Genomic DNA, 20,585 nt, shown 5'->3' on the forward strand with positions numbered 1-20,585 from the left:
AAAGGGCATTAAAATGAGTCCAGATCAGTTGAGATGTTTTATGATTATTAAGAGTGAAGCCACATTGAACCATGAAAATATTTCATTGACTATAAACTATTTTAGTATCTTTCAGAAGTGTTCTTAGCCCGATATCTAGCCCAAGATAAAATTTAGTCCTGTAAAAATAGATGGAAATTATTCTAGACAGTGTAATTTAACATTATTCCCGACACGCCAAGTGTCGGCAGGACTCTAGACTGCATGCAAAGCAGGGAGCTCAGTTGGCCTGCAGTGTTTTGTGACGGTGTCTGCCATGCTCAGTGTGAGTCTGTGAGCCGTCTCTGCAGGCTGACTGGTGTGTGATTGTAGGGGAAGATGCTCTAAAGAGCGTCCTCATCTACCAGGTAGGGGTATTAGAACCTTATTAAAAGAAAAGCATTACATTAATTAAAGTAATGTAAGAATTATTGTATCTTAGTATTAATTAACTTTTAAGTAATTTGAAGGATATTTTATCAATGCCAAGTATTTGAAGTATTTCTACCATTTTAGTACTAGGAAGGATGATACTATTATGTTTATGCAACACATCTGCATTAGTGTAAAGGCTAGGACTGCAAGGGGATTAACTCACGGGCTCTGTGTTCGCGGGATTGGTAAGAGCTTTCCAGTTTGGCCGGGGAGATGGGGAGAGGTGTTGCAAAATTCTCTCAGGTATCAAGGGGAGATGAGAACATATGTTCTCCTTGTCTGGAGCAATCTTTTAGTAGCAACATAGAAGCCAGAGTTTGGGTTGTAATATGTAACGTCTAAGTCAAGATTATTACCAGTGGTGAAAATTACCCTAGAATATCAGTTTGATTTTCGTGTGAATCTAGGGTGGTGGAAGGATTTCTAGGAAAGAAGAGCTCTCTAGTTGCATGGAAGCGCCATATATATCCAGGTCTATAGGATTTTATGAAGGGTAAGTGGGGCCTTGTAAAGGTATTGTTTTTATCTTAAACTGGCAGCCCTTCCTGCTGTTTCCTTATCCCCTTGACAACAAATCGTACAACATCCGAACCCACTCGCCCATCTCAGCATCTCCAGAGTTCAGACAACCAGATAGGACAGTATGTGCTTCCCCGGTGTGATGCAATTTAGAGTACAGCATATCCCCCATGCAGTGTTCTTGCCAGAATAAATGAACTTGACTCTAATAATTAACCTCTAGATCTAATTACAATTTTATAAGGAGCATGGGAATACAGAAATGTATTCAACACCACCACAAGGAGACAATCAGCCAAGTCCAGAAGGTGGGAGTAGTTACAGGACAAATGATACGTTTCCTTCAGGCAATAAATGGCCTCCAACTGGAAGATACTTGCATTGATTGAAAATAATTTAAAGAGACGTTGATGAAATGCAGTGTGAAAGCTGTGGGTCCTAATTCAAAGAAATCCCCTGAAAAATGTGTTAATGTGGCATTAATAGAAAACAGAATATGAATTGGGTGTTATATGATAAGGAATTATTATTCATTTTATGGGTGTAATTATTTTAATGGAGCCATATTTGATTTTTAAAAGTCATGTTCAACATCTTTAATGAGGTATTGGTTGGTTAAAATGTGATCGTTTGTTCAGAAGGGAACTGAATTCCACGTTTACGGATTCATTTTTATTTTTTCTTCTTTGTAAAAACTTGTAAAATGCTAGTAACTCATGAAATATCTTTAAAGATATCTTGCAATGTAAGTGATCCCAGAAGAATTTTTTCTATTTTCTTGTAATTTAAAGGGTTGAAGCATTCTAAATTTTTACTTAAAATGAAATTTGTTAAATTTTAGTTATTAGTGCATTGTTATACCAGTTTTATCCTTACAAATTCAGAATTGATTAATGCTGATTCATTTTCGCTTAGAGCAGTAACACATTTCTAAATACATGAGGCATAAGTTTCTGGTATCTTTAAAAAAGGTTTAACTAGCTTAAATGATGTATCCAGCTTCAATTTTGTATGTGTGTTGTTTTATTCAGTGATTCTACAAGCCAGCGATCCACGGGTCAAATGGGAAAGTGCACGATCATCCTGAAACCAGAAACTGCTTACAACCTAATACATACCATTCTGTTTGGATTCTTGGCATTGAGTACAATGAGGTATTTTGTCTTACCTGTTTGCTTCATTATTTTTTTACTCGACCACTCTATGCATGACATATTTTAGCAATGCAACTCGGAAACAGCCCTCTTCATTGATAATTATGGTTCCCGTAAAATGTCCTTGTTTACTACCTTCTCCAGTACAAAATATTACTAGTAACTAGTTTTTTCCTAATTATCAGCATTCCTCCATTTTTATTTATATGATTTTCTTGAAAGGCAGTGAAATTCATAACTAACTCTTTGTCAGTTGGTTCCTGCACAGCCTCAGTCAGATTGTCCTCTCACAGATGGCACAGCTGTGTCGCACTGCAGGTCTGTCCGCAGCTGGCACCGGTTGACCTCCGGATGTCTCTGTTGTTACAGAATGAAATACCTCTGGACGTCGCACATGTGTGTGTTCGCGTCGTTTGGCTTATGCAGCCCTGAGATATGGGAGTTACTCCTGAAGTCGCTCCATCTTTATAACCCAAAGAGGGTCAGTGCTGTCCCTTTGCCATTTCCCTTTCATTATGAGTTTTAGGATTTCTTTCATACCAGTTCCTGTTATTTTCAGTAGTTGCCTGTTCATCGGTCTGATGAAATGGAGACTAAAATTTGAAGCTGAAAATAGATAACTGACACATTATGATTTTTTAAATTTTATTTTAGAGAGAGAGCGAGCAGGGGAAGGGCAGAGGGGCAGAAGGAGAGGGAGAGAGAGAGTCTTAAGCAGGCTCCATTCCCAGCATGGAGCCCCATGCAGGGCTTGAGCTCATGACCCTGAGATCATAACCTGAGCTGAAGTCAAGATCTGACGCTTAACCCACCAAGCCACCCAGGTGCCCTGACACATTATGATTTTATAAGGAGTTATTTTTTAAATAACTTTATTCTCAACTTTAATTTTATTTTTTAAATCATTTGTTTTTTCCCAGACCATAAGTTAGATGTGCTCATTATACTGAATTTGGAAATACTGTAAAGCATACAAGGAAAAATTAAAAATCACCAGTAACCCCATTGTCCAGAGTTATCACCATTATTATTATAAATTATACTTAGAACAAATATTAGTAAGTGTATGGTTATGATTAATAGCCTATAAATGCAGTTTTGAGTTATTCTCCCCTATAAATTCACAAGGTGGCAATATGGTAGATGCTAGGAGTATCTCCTGAGTGATTGGGACCCTTACGTTGACTTAGTTGTTGGGCAGATTGGAGACTCATGCTGCACTAAAGTACATTTCTGTTGTTTTAAAAAGAAAAAAAGTCATGTGTTTACAAAGCAAAACTGTAAGGCAAAAATACCTGTGATCTAAATAATGTCTTTCTTATATAGATATGTATAATGCGATATTCAGTACCGATATTAATACTGCTGTATCTGTGCTATAAGGTAAGACTGATTTTCCTCATTCTTGCCATCATTAATTTAGCAGAATAATTGCTTTGACTCAATGTACTCTATGTTATTGGCAAATAGAATGGTTTGCAGAGGCTACAAACATCTCCTTCGCTTCTCACGAAGGCACTGATAGGAAAACCGATCTGTTTCCCAAAAGTATTTAACAAGTAAAAACATTATAGCAAAAACAACTACACTTTAATTTTTCTAATTAATTTTGGTTCTGACTTACTATTCAGCTGATGCAAATTCTAAAAATAAACATGTTTTCAGACCTATATTGAGGTGAATAAAGTAGAAAAATAATTTCCTGTTACCTGCGTTATAGAGAATAAGAGATCCTAAAATGCATCCTTTTTTTTTTTTTTAATATTTTATTTATTTATTTGACAGAGATAGAGACAGCCAGCGAGAGAGGGAACACAAGCAGGGGGAGTGGGAGAGGAAGAAGCAGGCTCACAGAGGAGGAGCCTGATGTGGGGCTCGATCCCGGAACACCGGGATCACGCCCTGAGCCGAAGGCAAACGCTTTAACCGCTGTGCCACCCAGGCGCCCCCCTAAAATGCATCCTATTTTAACCTACGTATTTTATTAGATGCTTAAAATCATCTCTATAGGGACTGGGTATATGTAAATACATACAGTCCCGGATTCGCCTCATTAGCTGTCCTTCAGTTTCAATAGGAAATCATGAAGTTCTTCATGCTCTCAGTTGACTAATTTCTGAAATAGCTTTAACTGTGCTTCAGTTCTGAGAATCCCCCGTAAGAGACAGGGAGTCGTCAGTCCGGCTATTTGGTGACCCTTTTGTCGCATCTTTGAGATTTAGAGACTTGCATCGGTACCTGGGCAGGGAGCCCAGGCTATGCTAGCCAGTTGAGCTTTTACCCTCTTTTTTAAAAAATCTGATATATTTTTTTTAAGTTTAGATTTTTTCCTTCAAATTTGGTTTCATGTTAGAACAGTAGGTTTCCTACTCTACTGTGGGTAGCCCCTCATCTGGGCAGGGGCTGCCGGGAGGAGGGGGGCTCACCCATGGAGAGGGTCAGCTACAGCAGCTCAGCTTTTGGTTTTATCTGTTTATACTTTCATGTAGGATTTTATCTGAAGCCAAAGGTTTTAGGCTAAAAATCATGTTTGCAAATCACACTATTGGATGATTCTGCTGTAAATATTTCAAAACATTACGCTCTGTCACGTTCCTGTCTATCAGAGCACCTGCTGTCGCAGGCAGAGCACTGTGCTAACTCAGACCCTGGAAACCATAGGTTCTTTCTTCCCCCTGCCTCTGGGAGTTTTATTGCTCGAATGTTAATAAATGAAACTTCTTTAAAACCTCTGGAAAGCAACAACTAGAGATTAAACGGAGTGTATGTTTAATAACGAATGGGGTAACTTGACCTCTGCACATGGGTTCTGAGTGATAAAGCACCCTCCTCCCAGAAGAGACGGAGCTCACCGTGCTTCTTGTTCACACTAAAGATATACACACACTGTCACAATCTTTCTCCACGGTCGCTCTGTGCGTAGGCTGAGTTCTTAGGTCTCAGCTATGTGTTTGGAATTTTATTGATTTCTTTATAGCTATGTGAGGATTTAAATCTCTTGTTCTTAGTAAAATTGAGGAAGGAGAGTACAGAAGAAATCAACTATGCTGTACAGCACTGGTTCTCAGAGTGTGGTCCCCAGACAGGCAGCATCAGCATCACTTGGGAACGTGTTAGAGATACAGATATTTGGGTCCCTCGCACTCCAGACCAGACCTACTGAATCACAAACTCTGGGAGTGGAGTCCAGAAATGTGCATTTTCCTCGGCCCTCTAGGTGGGGCTAATGCATAGAACTGGGCTTCTCGGCAGAGGCGCTGTGGACATTCTGGCTAGATAGTCCTTTGTCGCAGGGGGCTGTCCTGTGTGTTGTAGGATGTTTAGCAGCGTCCCTACTTGGTACGCCCTAGGGGCCAGCAGCACCTCCCTCCAGTCGTGACGATCAAAAATCTCCAGACATTGGGAAACATCCCCTTGGGGGTGGGGCAAAATCCCTCCACCCACCCCTCTTGAAAACTATTACTATAAAAAGACCAGTGATAGCACCAAAAAAGCCATCATTTCCAGGAAATCTACGTAGCCATTCTTTGAGTAAGAGAGTAACTCGGAAGACTCCTTCCAAAGATTGACCTGGCATCAGCATAGCCCTTCTCAGCTCCAACTTCAGGAGAAACCCTGATGCATCCAGCTTTCACCGTACAAAACAGTTTAGATAGCCCAGCCTCTCAAAATGTAAATTCACAAAGATGGTAAAGATGTTATGCACATTAAGAAGTACCCTGAAACTGAGGCTGTTTTCCAGCTATCGAACAGATTTACCTGTGAGTAAAATGAACTCCTGTATTTCAAAGCCTGATGTTGAGTTTCACAGAGCAATTATCATGGGGATTTAGATTTTCTTGTTCATAGTAGCAATTTTGCTATATATCTCTTCAGAACAATCCTGTTTAAAAGGGAAACACATGCACTTCACTCTAAAATCAGGAGTTTAATAAAATTGCTACTCTCGTGTTAACTTACTGGCATTGCTGAAATCTCGTATCATTTAGAAACAGCAGTTAGTTAATGCAACACTTATTTTCACGTTGCTTAAGAAGTTTATCACAAGACGGTGTTACTAGGTTTGAACGTTTTCAGAATTAACAACAGCAACTTCCAAGGTAGAAAAATTTCTAATATCCATTGAATTCATAGATTTCAACATATGTTTTATACCAAAAGAATGAGGACATATCATTAAAAAGTTGGCATTCTACTGATGATCCAAATTAATAGGGATAATTGAAATATTACACAGGTATCATTGAATCACTATGATTACATCTCTTCTAAAACTTGGAGCCAGTAGTGCCGACACCTGATTTTCTATCACCAGCAGTCGTGCTGGTTCATGCACCCAGGGGACAAGATGAGAATGAGCACTAAAAATGGCCGAAGACAAGATGACAAGATATGAAAGTGACAGGGCTAAAACACAGCCACCGACCAGTCAGGTGCCCACACTGGTTCTAGTTAGTGGTTCTGAAGGACAATTACTGCATTTTCCACATTAATGAAGCACAGACCCATTGTCAGGGGCCTTCTTCCAACATAGGAATTGTGCTGTTCACCCTTGGGTGTAAGTGGGTGATCAAGGCTTCGTAGCCAGTCGTCATTTGACACAGCAGTGAACATGTAATTAATTGTGGCATTAACCAGGCAATTATGTTAGAAAAGCCGTGGACTTGGAGTGGGATGTTTACGCTCTCTCTGCATCACCTTAACTAACTCGAGTAGGTGGCACCAGTGGCATAAATAGAATATTCAGATGCACCAGATTTGCCTGGAGAGTCCTAATTTCAAATACTCTTCTCTCCTGTGTACCTGTAGTTACATTAAAATACACTGAGGCATTTGTCCAGATTTCCAGTGCAGACGCTGTGAACACCGTGAAGAGGGGGCTGGATTTGGAGTCAGGTTTCAAGTGGTAGCCCTGCCCCTCTGTGACTTGGTCAAGTCCTCTCTCCGAGCCAGCGTCTCCAGACTAGTAACGTAAAGAGTAAACAGCAGTAGGGATGACGCCTTCCGTGTCCACGGGGATGAGTGAGATTCTGTGTTCCAGAGTATGTTTGCAGCTCCACAACGGTGCTGTCTTGTGAGGGCATTTTCTGTCTCGAGGGGAGATGGCACGACGGAAGTGAGGTTTCCGATATCCTGTGAGCTTCCTCGTGGCTGCCATTCCTGTCATACCCAAATTAACGTTTGCCTAGGTACTAACACCACATACGACAGCATTTTTACCAGAGTAAAATAAAAGCTCTTTTTTAAAAGTTGACAACCCCTCTAGTCCTGATCAGCTTTGGCTCAAGATAATTTGGGGACCTTATCTCAGACTTTGGCTCGCTTTAGGCCAGGAGGGCGAACTGCGGAGGTGAGGTCATTCTGATACTGCACTTGTCCTGTTGATCTAGCTCGCGAATTCTATGCAGTTTCCCCTCTTTCATTTGAATCTTAGTGATAGTTGTGGGTGCGGGGGTGGATTTTGTTTTTGTTTTTGTTTTGTTTTTAATTTCAGTTCTGGCCAGGAATGATGGATGAACTCTCCGAGTTGAGAGAATTCTATGATCCAGACACAGTGGAGCTGATGAACTGGATTAAGTAAGAGGATTTTTTTTAACCTTTAAAAATATAAAGTGCCTTTTAAGAGTCACTATAGACCTCATTTGGTGTTTTCTTTTTTCTGAATCTAATTGTGAAGATACATTCATTTTCAAGTTTTTCTTTAAAACCCTATATTTGGAAATAATTTCCTTCCATTCAAGAACTATTCTAACCACAGTCTCATGAAGAAGGGAAAAAACCCACAAGGAGAGGAACACAGAGCTGGAGGATGTACTCCAGGCCACTGACAGCCATGGAAAGAAAGCTTTATACTCTCGGCGAATTCCACCTTTACTGAAGTTGCTTTCATTTTCATACCATCCAGGTTTTCTGTGACTGCTGACACATTGAAGTATTCTTTCCTTGCTAATCATGTAAAAGTTAGAGTCCTACTCCTTGCACATTTCATTTTAATGAAACATATTGCCCAAGCCTAGGCCTAAAGGAAACTGAAAATACAAAGTCCTCTCTCTCGAACATCGTCATGTTTAGCATTATATCGGTTCTTATTGGTGCCTCTGCGTTCGGCATCAGGATGAACTGTTAGTGAAACCGGGCTCCCACCAGCACAAATAAACTTTTCTACCCAGAGCAGTATTCCTGTGCCCTGTACTACTGTATTTCCCTGTTTTATAACCAAAGAGCAGCAGTGTAATGATTCACATGTAAATAGATGTCACAAATCTTGTGTGACATATTCCGAAGGCATCGGCAGTATCATCTCCATGCCTTAGAATTTTAGTAGCCGTATTGGCACTTGCTCATGACTAATGCTGACTAACCAGTACAGTTTAGCACCGCTTGTGTTATTAAGAGATGGTAAATGTTTGATAGCTTAGGTCTCTTGAGTGCAATACATGGGTTTTACAGAGATTTATGTCTAAAATATATATGTGGCTTTGGTCCCAATGTCGGACTGGCTTTGACTAGATGCAGGGAGTATAATTTTTCAGATATTTCCAGTGGTGAGATTACGAAGCAGGGCTTTGTCTTTATTTATTTAACTTTAAATCATGGCAGACAATTATAGAGTAAATAATCCCTTCAGTATTTATTGTGTATGGGGAAAGAGGGTTATTCGTATAAAGAAAAGCTAATTACTATTGCATTAACTATAGTCAACTGGAAATTTATGACACGTACATCTGAAGGTGAGGCTGATATTTTCTGTCGTTAAAATTGCACTCTTGATACAAATGGTGCAGGGCACGCGCTGTCCAGTAGAATCCCGAAGCTGGCGGGTCTGGAGGGTCTGCCTAGATCGGTGCTGTAAACGTCCCACCTCCACGCCCCGGTCTTACAGGAATGAACTGTAGCGTCAGTACACATGTGTCCTAGCAGATCCCAGGTCGGGCTTGGCAGTGTCGGCCTGGCTGTACTTACTGTAGGGCCTCTGTTTCCGTGCTTGTCCTCACAGAAAATTATTTAAAGTAACGCTTCTGGTTCTGAAAAATTGTGGATGAGAGATTATATTCCGGGTGTAAAGAAGACAGTCTGTTAGTCTCTTATTTCTCTCACTTGGGAAGGCGATCTTTGTTCCTTACTTTCTCCTCTCACTAACATGGTCCTCTCCCTGAATGGAGACATATTCTTTTTACTTTTTAAAAAATCCTCAGCAACTGGAAAGCTTTGTATTGTTCCAAAATATTGGTTTCATTGTGATCTAATCCTGCTTGCTTTCCCTTAAAATTCTTCAAATCCAAATTATTGTTTTTGCAAAAATAGCTGCTGGGCATGTTTGTGAAATAAGCTTAAGTGATGATGAATATATGCCAAAATAGGGTCTATTTAGACACAAAATGTATTTGTGTAAATCAACATTTAAATCGGCTCTGGTCTGTCGCCTTCAATTCCAAACACAAGGGAATGTACTTAATATTCTTTTAACTCGCCCTGATTTCTTCTGTTTCTGAAACATAAAATACGACCTTCAGCTTTCATTTTAGTGCTTTGATCAGTCACGTGTGTCCATGCCATGAGTAGCTTGGAGCTGGGCTGGAGGACAGGCTGCCGCCTAAGGATACGTGGCGTGTGTCCCAGAGTCTGTCTGCCATCGTCTGGGGGCAGCCCCCAGGCCTCCGGTGGGGACCCAGCCCCGTCTGTGAGGAATGCCTGCTTCCTCTGCCTGGGCTGCTGCTGTTCCCGCCGGGCACCGTGGTAACGCCACCTCCGTCTTCCGGCAGCGCGTGCGGGGAGCTCGCTACAGGATGGCTGCCCTTGAGGAGGAGTCAGGATGAGAAACGGCCACCTGCAGGAACTCGAGGGGAACCTCAAGTGAGCCTCCGTTACGGCACGGGGCGCCTCCCATGTGAAGCGGGGGAAGCAGCTTACCCCCCATGTCCCCGTCTCTGCTTCAGGTGCTTAGCGCTGGGGCGAACCGCACAGCTATGCCTGCCTGGGGCGTCGCTCTTGTGCTTCCATTTGGAGATTAGGTCTTGCCAAGTATTCGCTTGGACTTCTCGGGGTCGGAGGATTCCATCACCTCAGCAGGAGTTGGTTCTTTGCTTTTGCAGGGGCCTCAGGTATGACCTTTAACTGGCTAACCAGACAGCCACCAGGGAAGATAAAGGGCATTCCGTTAGGATACCACCTGTTAATATGAGAGGGGCCGCACCGCAGGGACTCGATTTCTGTGAAAGTGTTGAAAGCCTTAATACATGAAGTTATATCTGAACTTGTATACTTACGAATATAATTTAACAGCTATTTATTGAGCACCAGCTATATATAGGACATGATGATGAGCGTGTAAATGGGGTGGCCATCCCCCCCCCTTTTTTTTAGAGGGAGAGAGAGAGGTAGAGGATGGGGCAGAGGGAAAGAGAAAGAATCTTAAGCAGGCTCCATACTGGGCATGGAACCTGATGGAGGGCTCGGTCTTATGACCCTGAGATCATGACCTGAGCTGAAATCAAGAGTCAGACGCTTAACCGCCTGAGCCACCCAGGTGCTCCTCCATTCATTTTAACTGCCTCTTCACTAGAGCAAATGTTGAGCCTCAGCACCATTGTCTTCATTCTTTTCTCCACCCCCCCCCCCCCCCCGAGTCTTATTGTTGACTCCACTTTAAGATTTTCAGAGGCTTACCAGGTTTCAACTGAAATATTTTTGAAGTTCTAATTTTTAGTAACAGAAATTTCCTATCTTTAGATCTTCCTTAGAGATTTTTTTTTTAAGATTTTATTTATTTATTTGAGAGAGAGCGAGAGAGAGAGTGCACACGAGTGGGGGCAGGGCCAGAGGGAGAAGTGGACTCTAAGCTGAACAGGGAGCCTGACCTGGGACTCGATCCCAAGTACCCAGGATCATGATCTGAGCTGAAAGCAGTCACTTAACTGACTGAGCCACCCAGGCTTCCCTAGAGTAGAGATTTAAATTTAAATATAAAATTAAGAACTCTGTGAGATTCAATTCCTCGTTAATCAGCAAGGACATTTTGTTGAAATCAACCCCAGAACCTTCCCTGGGAGAACTGAGAGGCCACTCACTGCGCCCCTTCCGCAGAGCCACCCTTGTGCTCACCTGGTCGCCTGCCTCCTGCGTGACACTGACAGGCTGCACCCCTTGTCCCCCAGCAGATTAAGTGCCCGTGTTCATATTGACTCCTTTTTGCTGATAATGTTTCCCAAATACAAAGATTAAAAACCTGGTATGTTGGGCTTTTTGGTTTTTTGAGGGTTTTTTTTCCTGTTCCGGTATTGCTTTCAGCGAGCCCTGGGTGGCACTTGTTGGGCTTTCTGTGTGACCAGGAAGCACATTTACTTCCACGAGGCCAAACGCCACAGCAGTGGTGCTTCATACCTTGTTCCTTTGTGCCCTCTGAGTGTTTCAGTCTTGGTTCCTGAAATTCTTCTTTGACGTTGTGCAATCAAGACACTCCTATGCGTTTAAGTATTTTGAGATGTGACATTTTAACTACGGGGCTTTAGATGATTTTTCACCAGCAGTAGTCTCTTTTCAGTGATGAAGCCTGCATAGGCAACATTTTCTCAATGGGACTAGGAAAATGGCCCAAACTTCCTTAGCATTTTATCAAAGCAGAAAGAATTACTGGATATTTTAAAATATGATGAAGGTTAAGTTCAGGCCTCAAATGCCTATAAGCCTCTTTTATATTTAATGAATCATTTTGTGGTATTTGCATAATTCTATAAATTTTTGAAGTGTAGATAAAGCAAATGTTCACACATTATATTATAATGCTCAGTTTACCCATTAGTTCAACAGTAATTAACTTGTTGAAGCTTAGAGCTTCAAAAATAAATGAGATTATTTGTTCAAAATGCCATCAGGTCTTCCTGGAATGACATTTAAATTATGTAATGTAAATCCGTTTGACCTGTGAGTCCTTGTCATTATTTAGTGACATTTCTTACAGAATAAATTGTTTGCAGGTTGGGCAGCCTGCTATAGAGCTTGGCAGAGAGCTATAAAAACAAATTATCCTTTCATTTTATACATCATTTGTTCAAACATTGGTAAAAATTGCTTTGTTTTTCTATAATAGAGAAGTGTCATTCAGTGGTTAAAAGCACATTAGCTATTTGAGACACAGACCACAGACTGTGTCAGCAGAAGTATCTGAAGGAGGAAGAGCCAGCCTTACACCTGCCATACTGCATATATTAAGGACAAAGAATGCCTTTCCCCTTTGCCTGCTAAGTTTACCATAGAAAATGTAAAACACAGTGAATCTAGATTTTTAAAGTTCAGGAAATGTGTGATTCTTTTTAATTTTGTTCCACTTTACTTGTTTGTTTTACTTAGCATTTGCTTTATGGGTAACCTTAAATATTTAAAGTAGCAGTGAAATGTCCCAGGTTTACCATGGGGCTAGCATATAAAGCCAAGTCAGTAGAAGAAAGCGAATAAACATCATCTCTGCTACGCTTGATAGTCAATAGTTTTCAAAGAAGTATTCTTTCTAGTTCATTTTATAGGCATTAGGATGCTTGTATTTTGCTACTTTATTTTTTTTTAAACATTACAGCATTAGCATTTTTTTTTATTTTTAAAGATTTTATTTATTTATTTGACAGAGAGAGAGACAGCCTCCGAGAGAGGGAGCACAAGCAGGGGGAGTGGGAGAGGAAGAAGCAGGCTCTCAGCGGAAGAGCCTGATGCGGGGCTCGATCCCAGAATCCTGGGATCAGGCCCTGAGCTGAAGGCAGACGCTGAACAACTGAGCCACCCAGGGACCCCTGTATTTTGCTACATTAAAATAAAACCCCGGACCTTAGTGAAAGACTCTGTTAACAGTCCAGGAGATTGTTGTGCCAACAGTTGAAACAGATCACATTACTTTTACACTTTCTGACTCTTTATTAATGAGGCCAAATGTTAAAACATGTCGCAAGTGAGTGCAGTTTATTTCATTTTTCCCTCGGTGCCTCTCGGCAGTCATGTGATACATCACCTTGCTCTGCCTGCGGCTGGCTGCTCTCCGGGGGACTGCACCTGCTGTGCGGGAGGGGACACTCAGGTGCTCTTAGAACACCCAAAGGAGAAGGGCAAGATTGGCCATGATTGGACCGTGTCTGGTGTGTTTTGTTTCCAGGATGGCTAAAGGCCCACAGAAAGCACTAGTAAATGCATGCTAGCCTAACTACTCTTATTCGGAGTTTGCCTGTTTGCCTGTAGCGGGAACTGAGTCTGGCTCTGTTCGATTATTAGCCAGTAAGCTTCTTGAAGCCAGGTTGTACGGTGTTTGCCAGCCCAGCACGTAGTAGGCCCTCAGTGCTATAGTTTGACTGAATAAAGAATAACTTTATAACTCCCCAGCAAGCAGTTCAGGACTTTGGACATTTTAAACCTTTGTGAACTGCGTAATTCATCGAAGTGGTATGATCAGAGTCCAGGAAGGGAGATGAAACCTTGGTCATGAGCCATGAATAGACAACAGTCATATTGTTATAAAATATATATACTAGAAACAGCTCTGTGCATCTCCCTGATGCTGACTCCTGTTCTAATTCAAAATGGTGATGCTAAGACCTGAAGATGTGCACGGACGTGATCAGCTCAGCTGCCGGATTTGTCATTTGTGTAGAAAGCCCAGTTGGGCACCCTCCAGGCGGTTAGACTGTAGAGACCAGGATAGCTCAGCCACGGTTAGCTCCCGCCTCTACCCCACGCTCTGCCAGATAGGGAGACCAGACTTCACTTCTGCATTCTACACCTGTTGAGCTCAGTGGCCCCAAAGACAGTCACTTTGGGGCATCATCTCATATGTGGCATTATTGCGTGATTTATTGCAGTGGAATGGCTTAAGCCAGTTAGGAGTGTTCAAAAGGAAAGAAGACTGGCTTGGAAAAACATTGGCATTTTCTTGAATTCTTATTTGTCCGTGCTTAACGCTTGTTGGTCATTCTGGCATGCTGTGATGAGGGCGGCCCAGTCCTGGGGCCCAGGCTAACTGTTCAATATGTGTCCGTTGAGTTAAACTAAGTATTTGTAAAACGTCCCACTAAGGAGCACTACACCTTCATGTGTTGTCACTGAAATCCTCGTGTCCCCCTGACCACATGGGGCACATGTCAAGAATTCCCTGTAAATTGCTGGTTCAAGGGGACAGAGCAAACATCTGTTTGTTCTTGTGCTCCTGGGTCTGCTCGTTGGAAGGCTCACAACCTACCGAGCAAGCCAAGCTCACTGAACACTGTTTTCCCCTGGGATCCACACCCTAGGCTTTGGCGTGAGTCGGTGGGGATGCAGGTTATGCGTCATCCCGGGTGCCCGTTGAGAAAGCTCCTTGAAATCCAAGGGAATGAGAGTATCATTGTTAGAAAATCCTGAGTTCTTCAGGTAAATTCTTCGTAAGTGTTGCAACTTGAACCGTAGGATGTCTTACCCATAGGCACCCTGAGGCCTTTGTGGGATGGCGTTCACACTGTAGTCTTAGCACTACGCTCAAGTGCATGGAACATCCTCGTGCCGTTTGGGAGTACGGCAGCGGCCACTCTTAGAAACGGGGCACCGGAATAAATTTCTGCCCTCACCTCCAAAACCGCTGAGAAGGACAGCCTGCTCTAGCTCTTTCTACAGAGCAGGTTGAGTTTTAATAATTTCAGTGAGACTGCTTCTCAACACTGCCTCCATCTGTTAACTCGCCCAGGCAGGCCAGGCTCCACTTGCTTAGCGCAGGACGGCGCGTGCGGCAGTGGTGCTCCCCGTGGTGCTCCCCGTGGGCCTCTGAGGAAGCGCCGCGGTGAGGAGTTGGTAGCAGGGCACGCCTGTTCTTCACGGTAAACTGACGCCTTGGCGATTCGCGAGGGACTCCCAGGTTCCCAAAAACGTGGAATTAAAATCAACTACTAAAATTCTTCTTGTCCGGGGGGAGGGGAAAGGAAGAATGCTCTGCTTGTAATCAGGGAGTCTTTCCTTCGACCTCCATCCTTGTCCCTCACACCCCACGGGGAGGCGGAGAATCGCAGCTCGGGGGCACGTGGAGAGCGAGGTCATGATTTAATAATATGAGAGCGCCCGTATTCCCCCACATTCCTTAGATCTTCATAATCAGGACCAAGGAAAGGAACATAGGAAATACTTGCGTTTCCACATCAGAAATGGTGTACATCCCCATACTGAGTAATAAATTACTTTTTCAGAATCCCCTGTGTTCTTTTGTTTTTATTCTTTTTTTTTTTTCTGAAAAGTAATTTATCATAATATCTGTGATCTTTTTTTCTGGTTTTGAACAAAAACAAGTTGGAATTGACTCATGATCAGCTGCAATTTCTGGCTTTATAATTTGTTTTACTCTAGGCAGCCCTTCAGTTAAGTTTCATACAAAACGTGATGACAGTCTTCTAAGTTCTTTTTTGTCAGAATGTGCCCCTCTGGGGCAAGAGCAGGAGAGGATTATGGGATTTAGCCTGGAAGACTTCGAGCCAGGAGATACCCACATCCTAAGGCCATTCGTTTTAAGAGTAAACCCAGCAAAACAATGAGAAGTTTCCCAACCATTGTCAAAAACAGATAGAAGTTTCATAAAGCAATTTGCGTGCAAGTCAAGCAGCCTCCTGCGTTTGTCCGAAGTCTCAGCCCTTCCTGACGCTGCCGGGTGATTCTGGGAGTGGGATATTGTCATCGTTGTTGTCTGAGGAGATCTTAGCCGTGAGGTTAATTCAGACTCTTGCAATCTTTCAGCTCTAACACTCCAAGGAAGGCGGTGTTCGCTGGGAGCATGCAGCTGCTGGCCGGAGTCAAGCTGTGCACGGGGAGGACCTTGACCAACCACCCGCACTACGAAGACAACAGCCTGAGGGAGCGGACCAAAGCGGTGAGGGCAAGTCGGGCCTCAGGGCCCTGGGGCTGGTGGCTGCGAGTCTAGACTTTGCCCTGCCCCACGTCCACTAGAGCCATCCATATCCGTTCCTCTTGGTTAGAAGAATCACAGAAGAGAAACAGCTTGAGATGTGCGGAAAAGAGCATTTGAGACCAAAGCTCTCAGCGTTTGAATAGGAGAGGGAAGGAAAAGGAATAGGGGCACACTGGCTGCTTATTTTATGAACTGGTGTGCGTGTGCGTGTGCGTGTGTGTTAATTGGTAATACGGCCACATGGTTCAAGCTTAAGAATAAACAAAAGAGAACTTAGTGAAAAGTCTACATTCCAGCCCTCTGCCAGCTGCTGGCTCCCCTCACAGGAGGCAGATAGTGTTAGCAGTTTGTTGTATATCTCTCCACAGGGATTTTATGCGTGTACAGATGTGTGTACACACACGCGCGCACACTGTATTCATATTCTTTTCCCTCCCTTTTACGGGACAAGTCACATACCACATCTTGGTTTCTTTGGCACTCAACATAGTTTGCAGCTCCTTCCATATCAGTATATTAACAGCTTGCTTGTTCTTAAATCTACAAAAATTGTGTTATGCAGATGTAGCATATTTTATTTAACCCTTGGGGTTGTTTTCCTGTCTTTTGCAGCTATATAAATAATATTCCAAACGGTAAGCTTGCATACGCATCACTCCGCACATCCGATTCCTAGGGGTGGAAGCACTGGGGCAGAGAGCACGGGCGTTTGTAACAGAGCGTGACAGATCGTCCTAAGTCGCCCTCTGTACAGATGGTACTAGTTACGTTCCAGTCAGTGGCGCAGGGGGTACCTGTTTCCCTTAGTCCTCCCCAGCGGTGGCTTCAAACTTTTTAATGTTTTATATCAGTCATTTCTTAATCTTAATAGCTCAAAATTTGCTGAAAAGTCTTGTTTTGGCCTGAGATTTAACTAGCCTAAAAGCACATGGTTTTTTACTAAATCACCTGGATTTTATGAGAATATATGAACCTAGAGTCCTGCTAAAATGGGAATTTTTCAATTGGTGCAAGTGTTCGAGATCGTCCCAGGTTAGCTGGAGGAAGCAGGGAGGGTCCCTGGCTCTCCAGACCCAGAGTGCGGTGGAGAGGTGGCCTGTGTGGTGGGTCTGGGGGAGGGGGGGGGGCAGAAGCCACAGCAGGTGCACAAGGGGCTCCTCTGAGCACCATCGCCTCCAGGACCCTGCCCATGTGTGGGGACCGAGCTTTGTGCTCTCACAGAACTGATGTCGTGTAGGTTTGGGTGCCCTTCTGCAGTCGTGACCTTCAGGTCCTGGGAACACCGTGGGCGTGAGGCCCGCTGCTGGAGTGTGGCGAGGAGGGCCCCCCCAGCACCAGCAGCAGAAGCAGACCGCCTCCCCAGCGGGGCGCCCGTCTAGACGGGCACGTTGGCCCTCAGCGCCCCGTCTCTTCAGTCAGAGACCTCATTAGAAATCAGTGTGCAGGAGAGGAGTCGGCAGCCCTCTCCGCCACCCCCCCCACATTCACACATGCACACACACACACAAAAGACACGCAGCCTCTTCCTGACGCAAGTCACAGAGCACCCGGAGCTCACCGTCTGTCTTCACGTAAGGGATGCGGTGCTGGGGATGAGTGGGAAGGACGCGCCTCCCGCCGAGCCGCCGTTGGGTGCTGCGTGTTCTTGCTCCGGGACGGGTGACAGAGAAGTGTAGGGTCTCCTGCTGCTCCAGCAGGGGGCAGTCTGGCACCAAGGACCTCTGGCAGTCCTTCTCCGCAACTGCTGTTGTCAGAAGCTGGGGCTCCTTACAGGTATGCGCCATCATGCTGAATGGACGCTTTCGGCCCAAAGATCTTTTTAAAGGTAGAGAAGGAGTCTTATTTACTCCACCGTGTTGTTTACCTTGGGGAAGCAGCCTTAGAATTGGCACCTACCGATGAATAACTCCCAATGATACATTTTAAATCCATATCTATTTGGTGTCGAAATCCAAATGCGTTCAGCATGACTCACTCTTCCTTTTCTCCAGGCTGAGTAATTACAATATTCTTTTGGCAGTTTCCCTGCCACACTGCAGGCCTGCGGATGAGTGAGTGGCCCGCACAGGAAGAGGTGTCTAGGTCTTCGGCTCAAGCCCCGCGGGACGTTCCCGCATTAGACACCCCTCCACTAACTTCCTGGCAGTTGAGTGGTATTTTTCCCTGTCCCCCGTTTATCTCATTTTGCAGGTTTATCAGATATATGCAAAGAGGTCCCCGGAGGATGTGCACGCCCTCCTGAGGTCCTTTGGCGCTGACTACGTCATCCTGGAAGATAGCATCTGCTACGAGCGAAGGCACCAGCGGGGCTGCCGGCTGCGGGACCTGCTGGACATCGCCAACGGGCACGTAAGCCTGTCCCCTCGTCCCGGGCAGGGCTTCTGGAGGGGGGTCCACTCTGAACCTCTGTACGTTACAGAATGATGTTATGAACCAAGTACCTAGCTTCACTGCATTCCGTGGGACTCCTGGCTCTGGCACTTCAGGGCCAGGGGACAGATAATGGGGTTTTAGGCCCCAACTTCATGTCAAATAGAGCAGCTCTGTGTTTAGCTGATTTGTATCCTGAGACTCTGCATAGAATCCATTTTTTAAGGCTTTGCTGTTAAAATAAAAAACAAAACCTCGATCATTTAAAACCTACACTCTGAAGCATCGTTTTGGCCGGCACGTGAGTGTGACTGTGGCAGCAGGGCTCCCCTCCCAGTCACCGCTCCTGCCACTGTCCCCTTTGTCCACGGGCACAGTGCCACAAAGATGGCTTTCTGTGGCCCAGCATTCACTCCAGAGCAGAAGAACAAGCTATTTCTCCCTTCTCCTGAGGAAAATGTTCTTGAAGCTGTGCCAGGTCTCAGATTAGCTCAGCAGAAGATTTTCACCCTTTAAGAGGTGATGTGTGCTGTAATTATTTGGTATAAAAGCTGACAGTTTTAAAAATGAATGGGAAAAAATGATAAGCCTGGCCTAAATCTCAAAACAACAACAACAACAACTTGACTGTACAGAATTGGAGATCCAGAACGCCTACGGTCTACTGTCATGGCCGACTTCACGTCTGGTTACTGCAGGCACCGTGCTGTACGTTAGAGCCTCGGGACTCCCTCACCTCGTAACTGCAGGTTTGTCCTCTGACCAGCACGGACGTACGCCTTAACTTGATTGTGGTGATCGTTTCACCGTGTACGTGTGTATCAGATCATCGGGGTTTTATCCCTTAACTATATACAATTTGGTTTGTCAGTTATGCCTCAGTAAACCTGGGGGAAAGAGAACATAGATTCAAATTTTTGCCCAAGGAAAGTAGCTGTCTCTGACTATCTTGAAATCAGAGGAGATAACAGACGAAAGACATGCATTTAAATTTTGATTTGTGTGTAACTTTTTCTAACTAGGCCGTCTCATGAGTTGGAGGATTTGCTCGGTCATAGTCATTCTTCTCTGCACTTCATTTTTGTGAGAGGGCCAGTGTAGTACATTCCTAAGAACAAGGAGATCCGAGTTCTCCTAGCTTTGCCATTAAAGGTGGTCGTCGTGTGACGCTCGGCCCCCTCCTCAGCCTTGATTTACACTTCGGAAGGGGAAGGGGTGGACCAGATGATCTTTAAGTAGCCACTGACATTGAAATAATACAATTTACATTCACCTAACATATCACTCTCAAAGAAACCCGACACCTATTCCTACTTCTCTTGTCTCCTATAAATATGGTTTTTCCCCCAAATTGTATTTGGTTTTGTTTTGGCTTTAGATGATGGATGGCCCAGGAGAGAATGATCCCGATTTGAAACTTGCAGGCCACCCTCGCTTCTGTGAAGAGATAAAGAAAAACCTGCCACCCTACACAGCATACTTCACTAGAGTGTTCCAGAACAAAACATTCCACGTTTACAAGCTCTCGAGAAACAAGTAACCAAGCTCTCTGTCCAGCCTCTATTTTTGATACGTGAAGGTCCAGCCTAATGAAACTCAACAGTAACATTTCATATGTCGTTCGGTAGCCTGTACCACAAAGCTGTGATATGAGTAAGTTGTAGAGATGTTTACACAAGCGTTACCGTCCTTGACAGTATCTCACACAAGCTTCTGTCTCTTCTATCTTGTTTCATTAATGTTTTTTAGCCTAAACGTTCTCAACTTTCCGGGACTGGTCTAGAATCTCGTTGGTGGGGCACACACTAAGTGGGCCACAGCAGCCTGAACAGCCGCACAGCGTGGTGGAGGTCCAGAGGCTGTTCAGCACTGAAATACTGTTCACGGACTTCAGACAGCTCTGGTGGAATCGAATGAAGGGGATGCATAATTAAATTCTTTAGTGTTATTTCATTAGTCAAGACCAATGGATGGCTTTTTAAAAAGCTCCTTATTGTCCTATTTCACTTAAAAATTTTATAATGTTTTCCAACTATCATGCTTTTAATATTTTTTTAAAAAATCATGTTAGGTCTTTATATATATCTAAAACTTTTCGTTGTGCCCTGTCTGAAATGTAAAGTGTAGCACTTCAGTATACGTGTCATGTGTCGTGTGTGTGTGTGTGTGTGTGTGTGTGTGTGTGTGTG

At 43.9% G+C, this 20,585-nt stretch overlaps 1 protein-coding gene across 4 annotated transcripts in view; it reads left to right on the forward strand.

Moving 5' to 3' along the window:
- Positions 1-20,579, forward strand: part of DPY19L3 (dpy-19 like C-mannosyltransferase 3) — a 67,146-nt gene extending 46,567 nt beyond the window's left edge. For 3 of the 4 annotated variants that reach the window (XM_040633687.1, XM_040633688.1, XM_008689050.2), the window contains 7 exons: positions 2,004-2,126; positions 2,496-2,607; positions 3,453-3,509; positions 7,621-7,703; positions 15,855-15,987; positions 18,217-18,375; positions 19,775-20,579. In XM_040633687.1, coding sequence (XP_040489621.1) covers positions 2,004-2,126; positions 2,496-2,607; positions 3,453-3,509; positions 7,621-7,703; positions 15,855-15,987; positions 18,217-18,375; positions 19,775-19,936 — 829 coding nt within the window. In that variant the 3' untranslated portion in view covers positions 19,937-20,579. The remainder of the gene's footprint in view (positions 1-2,003; positions 2,127-2,495; positions 2,608-3,452; positions 3,510-7,620; positions 7,704-15,854; positions 15,988-18,216; positions 18,376-19,774) is intronic. The other variant, XM_040633689.1, reaches the window with a different exon arrangement.
- The last annotated feature ends 6 nt before the right edge of the window (positions 20,580-20,585 follow it).

The sequence above is a fragment of the Ursus maritimus genome, unplaced genomic scaffold (assembly GCF_017311325.1).
Source record: "Ursus maritimus isolate PB19 unplaced genomic scaffold, ASM1731132v1 scaffold_19, whole genome shotgun sequence".
NCBI lineage: Eukaryota > Metazoa > Chordata > Mammalia > Carnivora > Ursidae > Ursus > Ursus maritimus.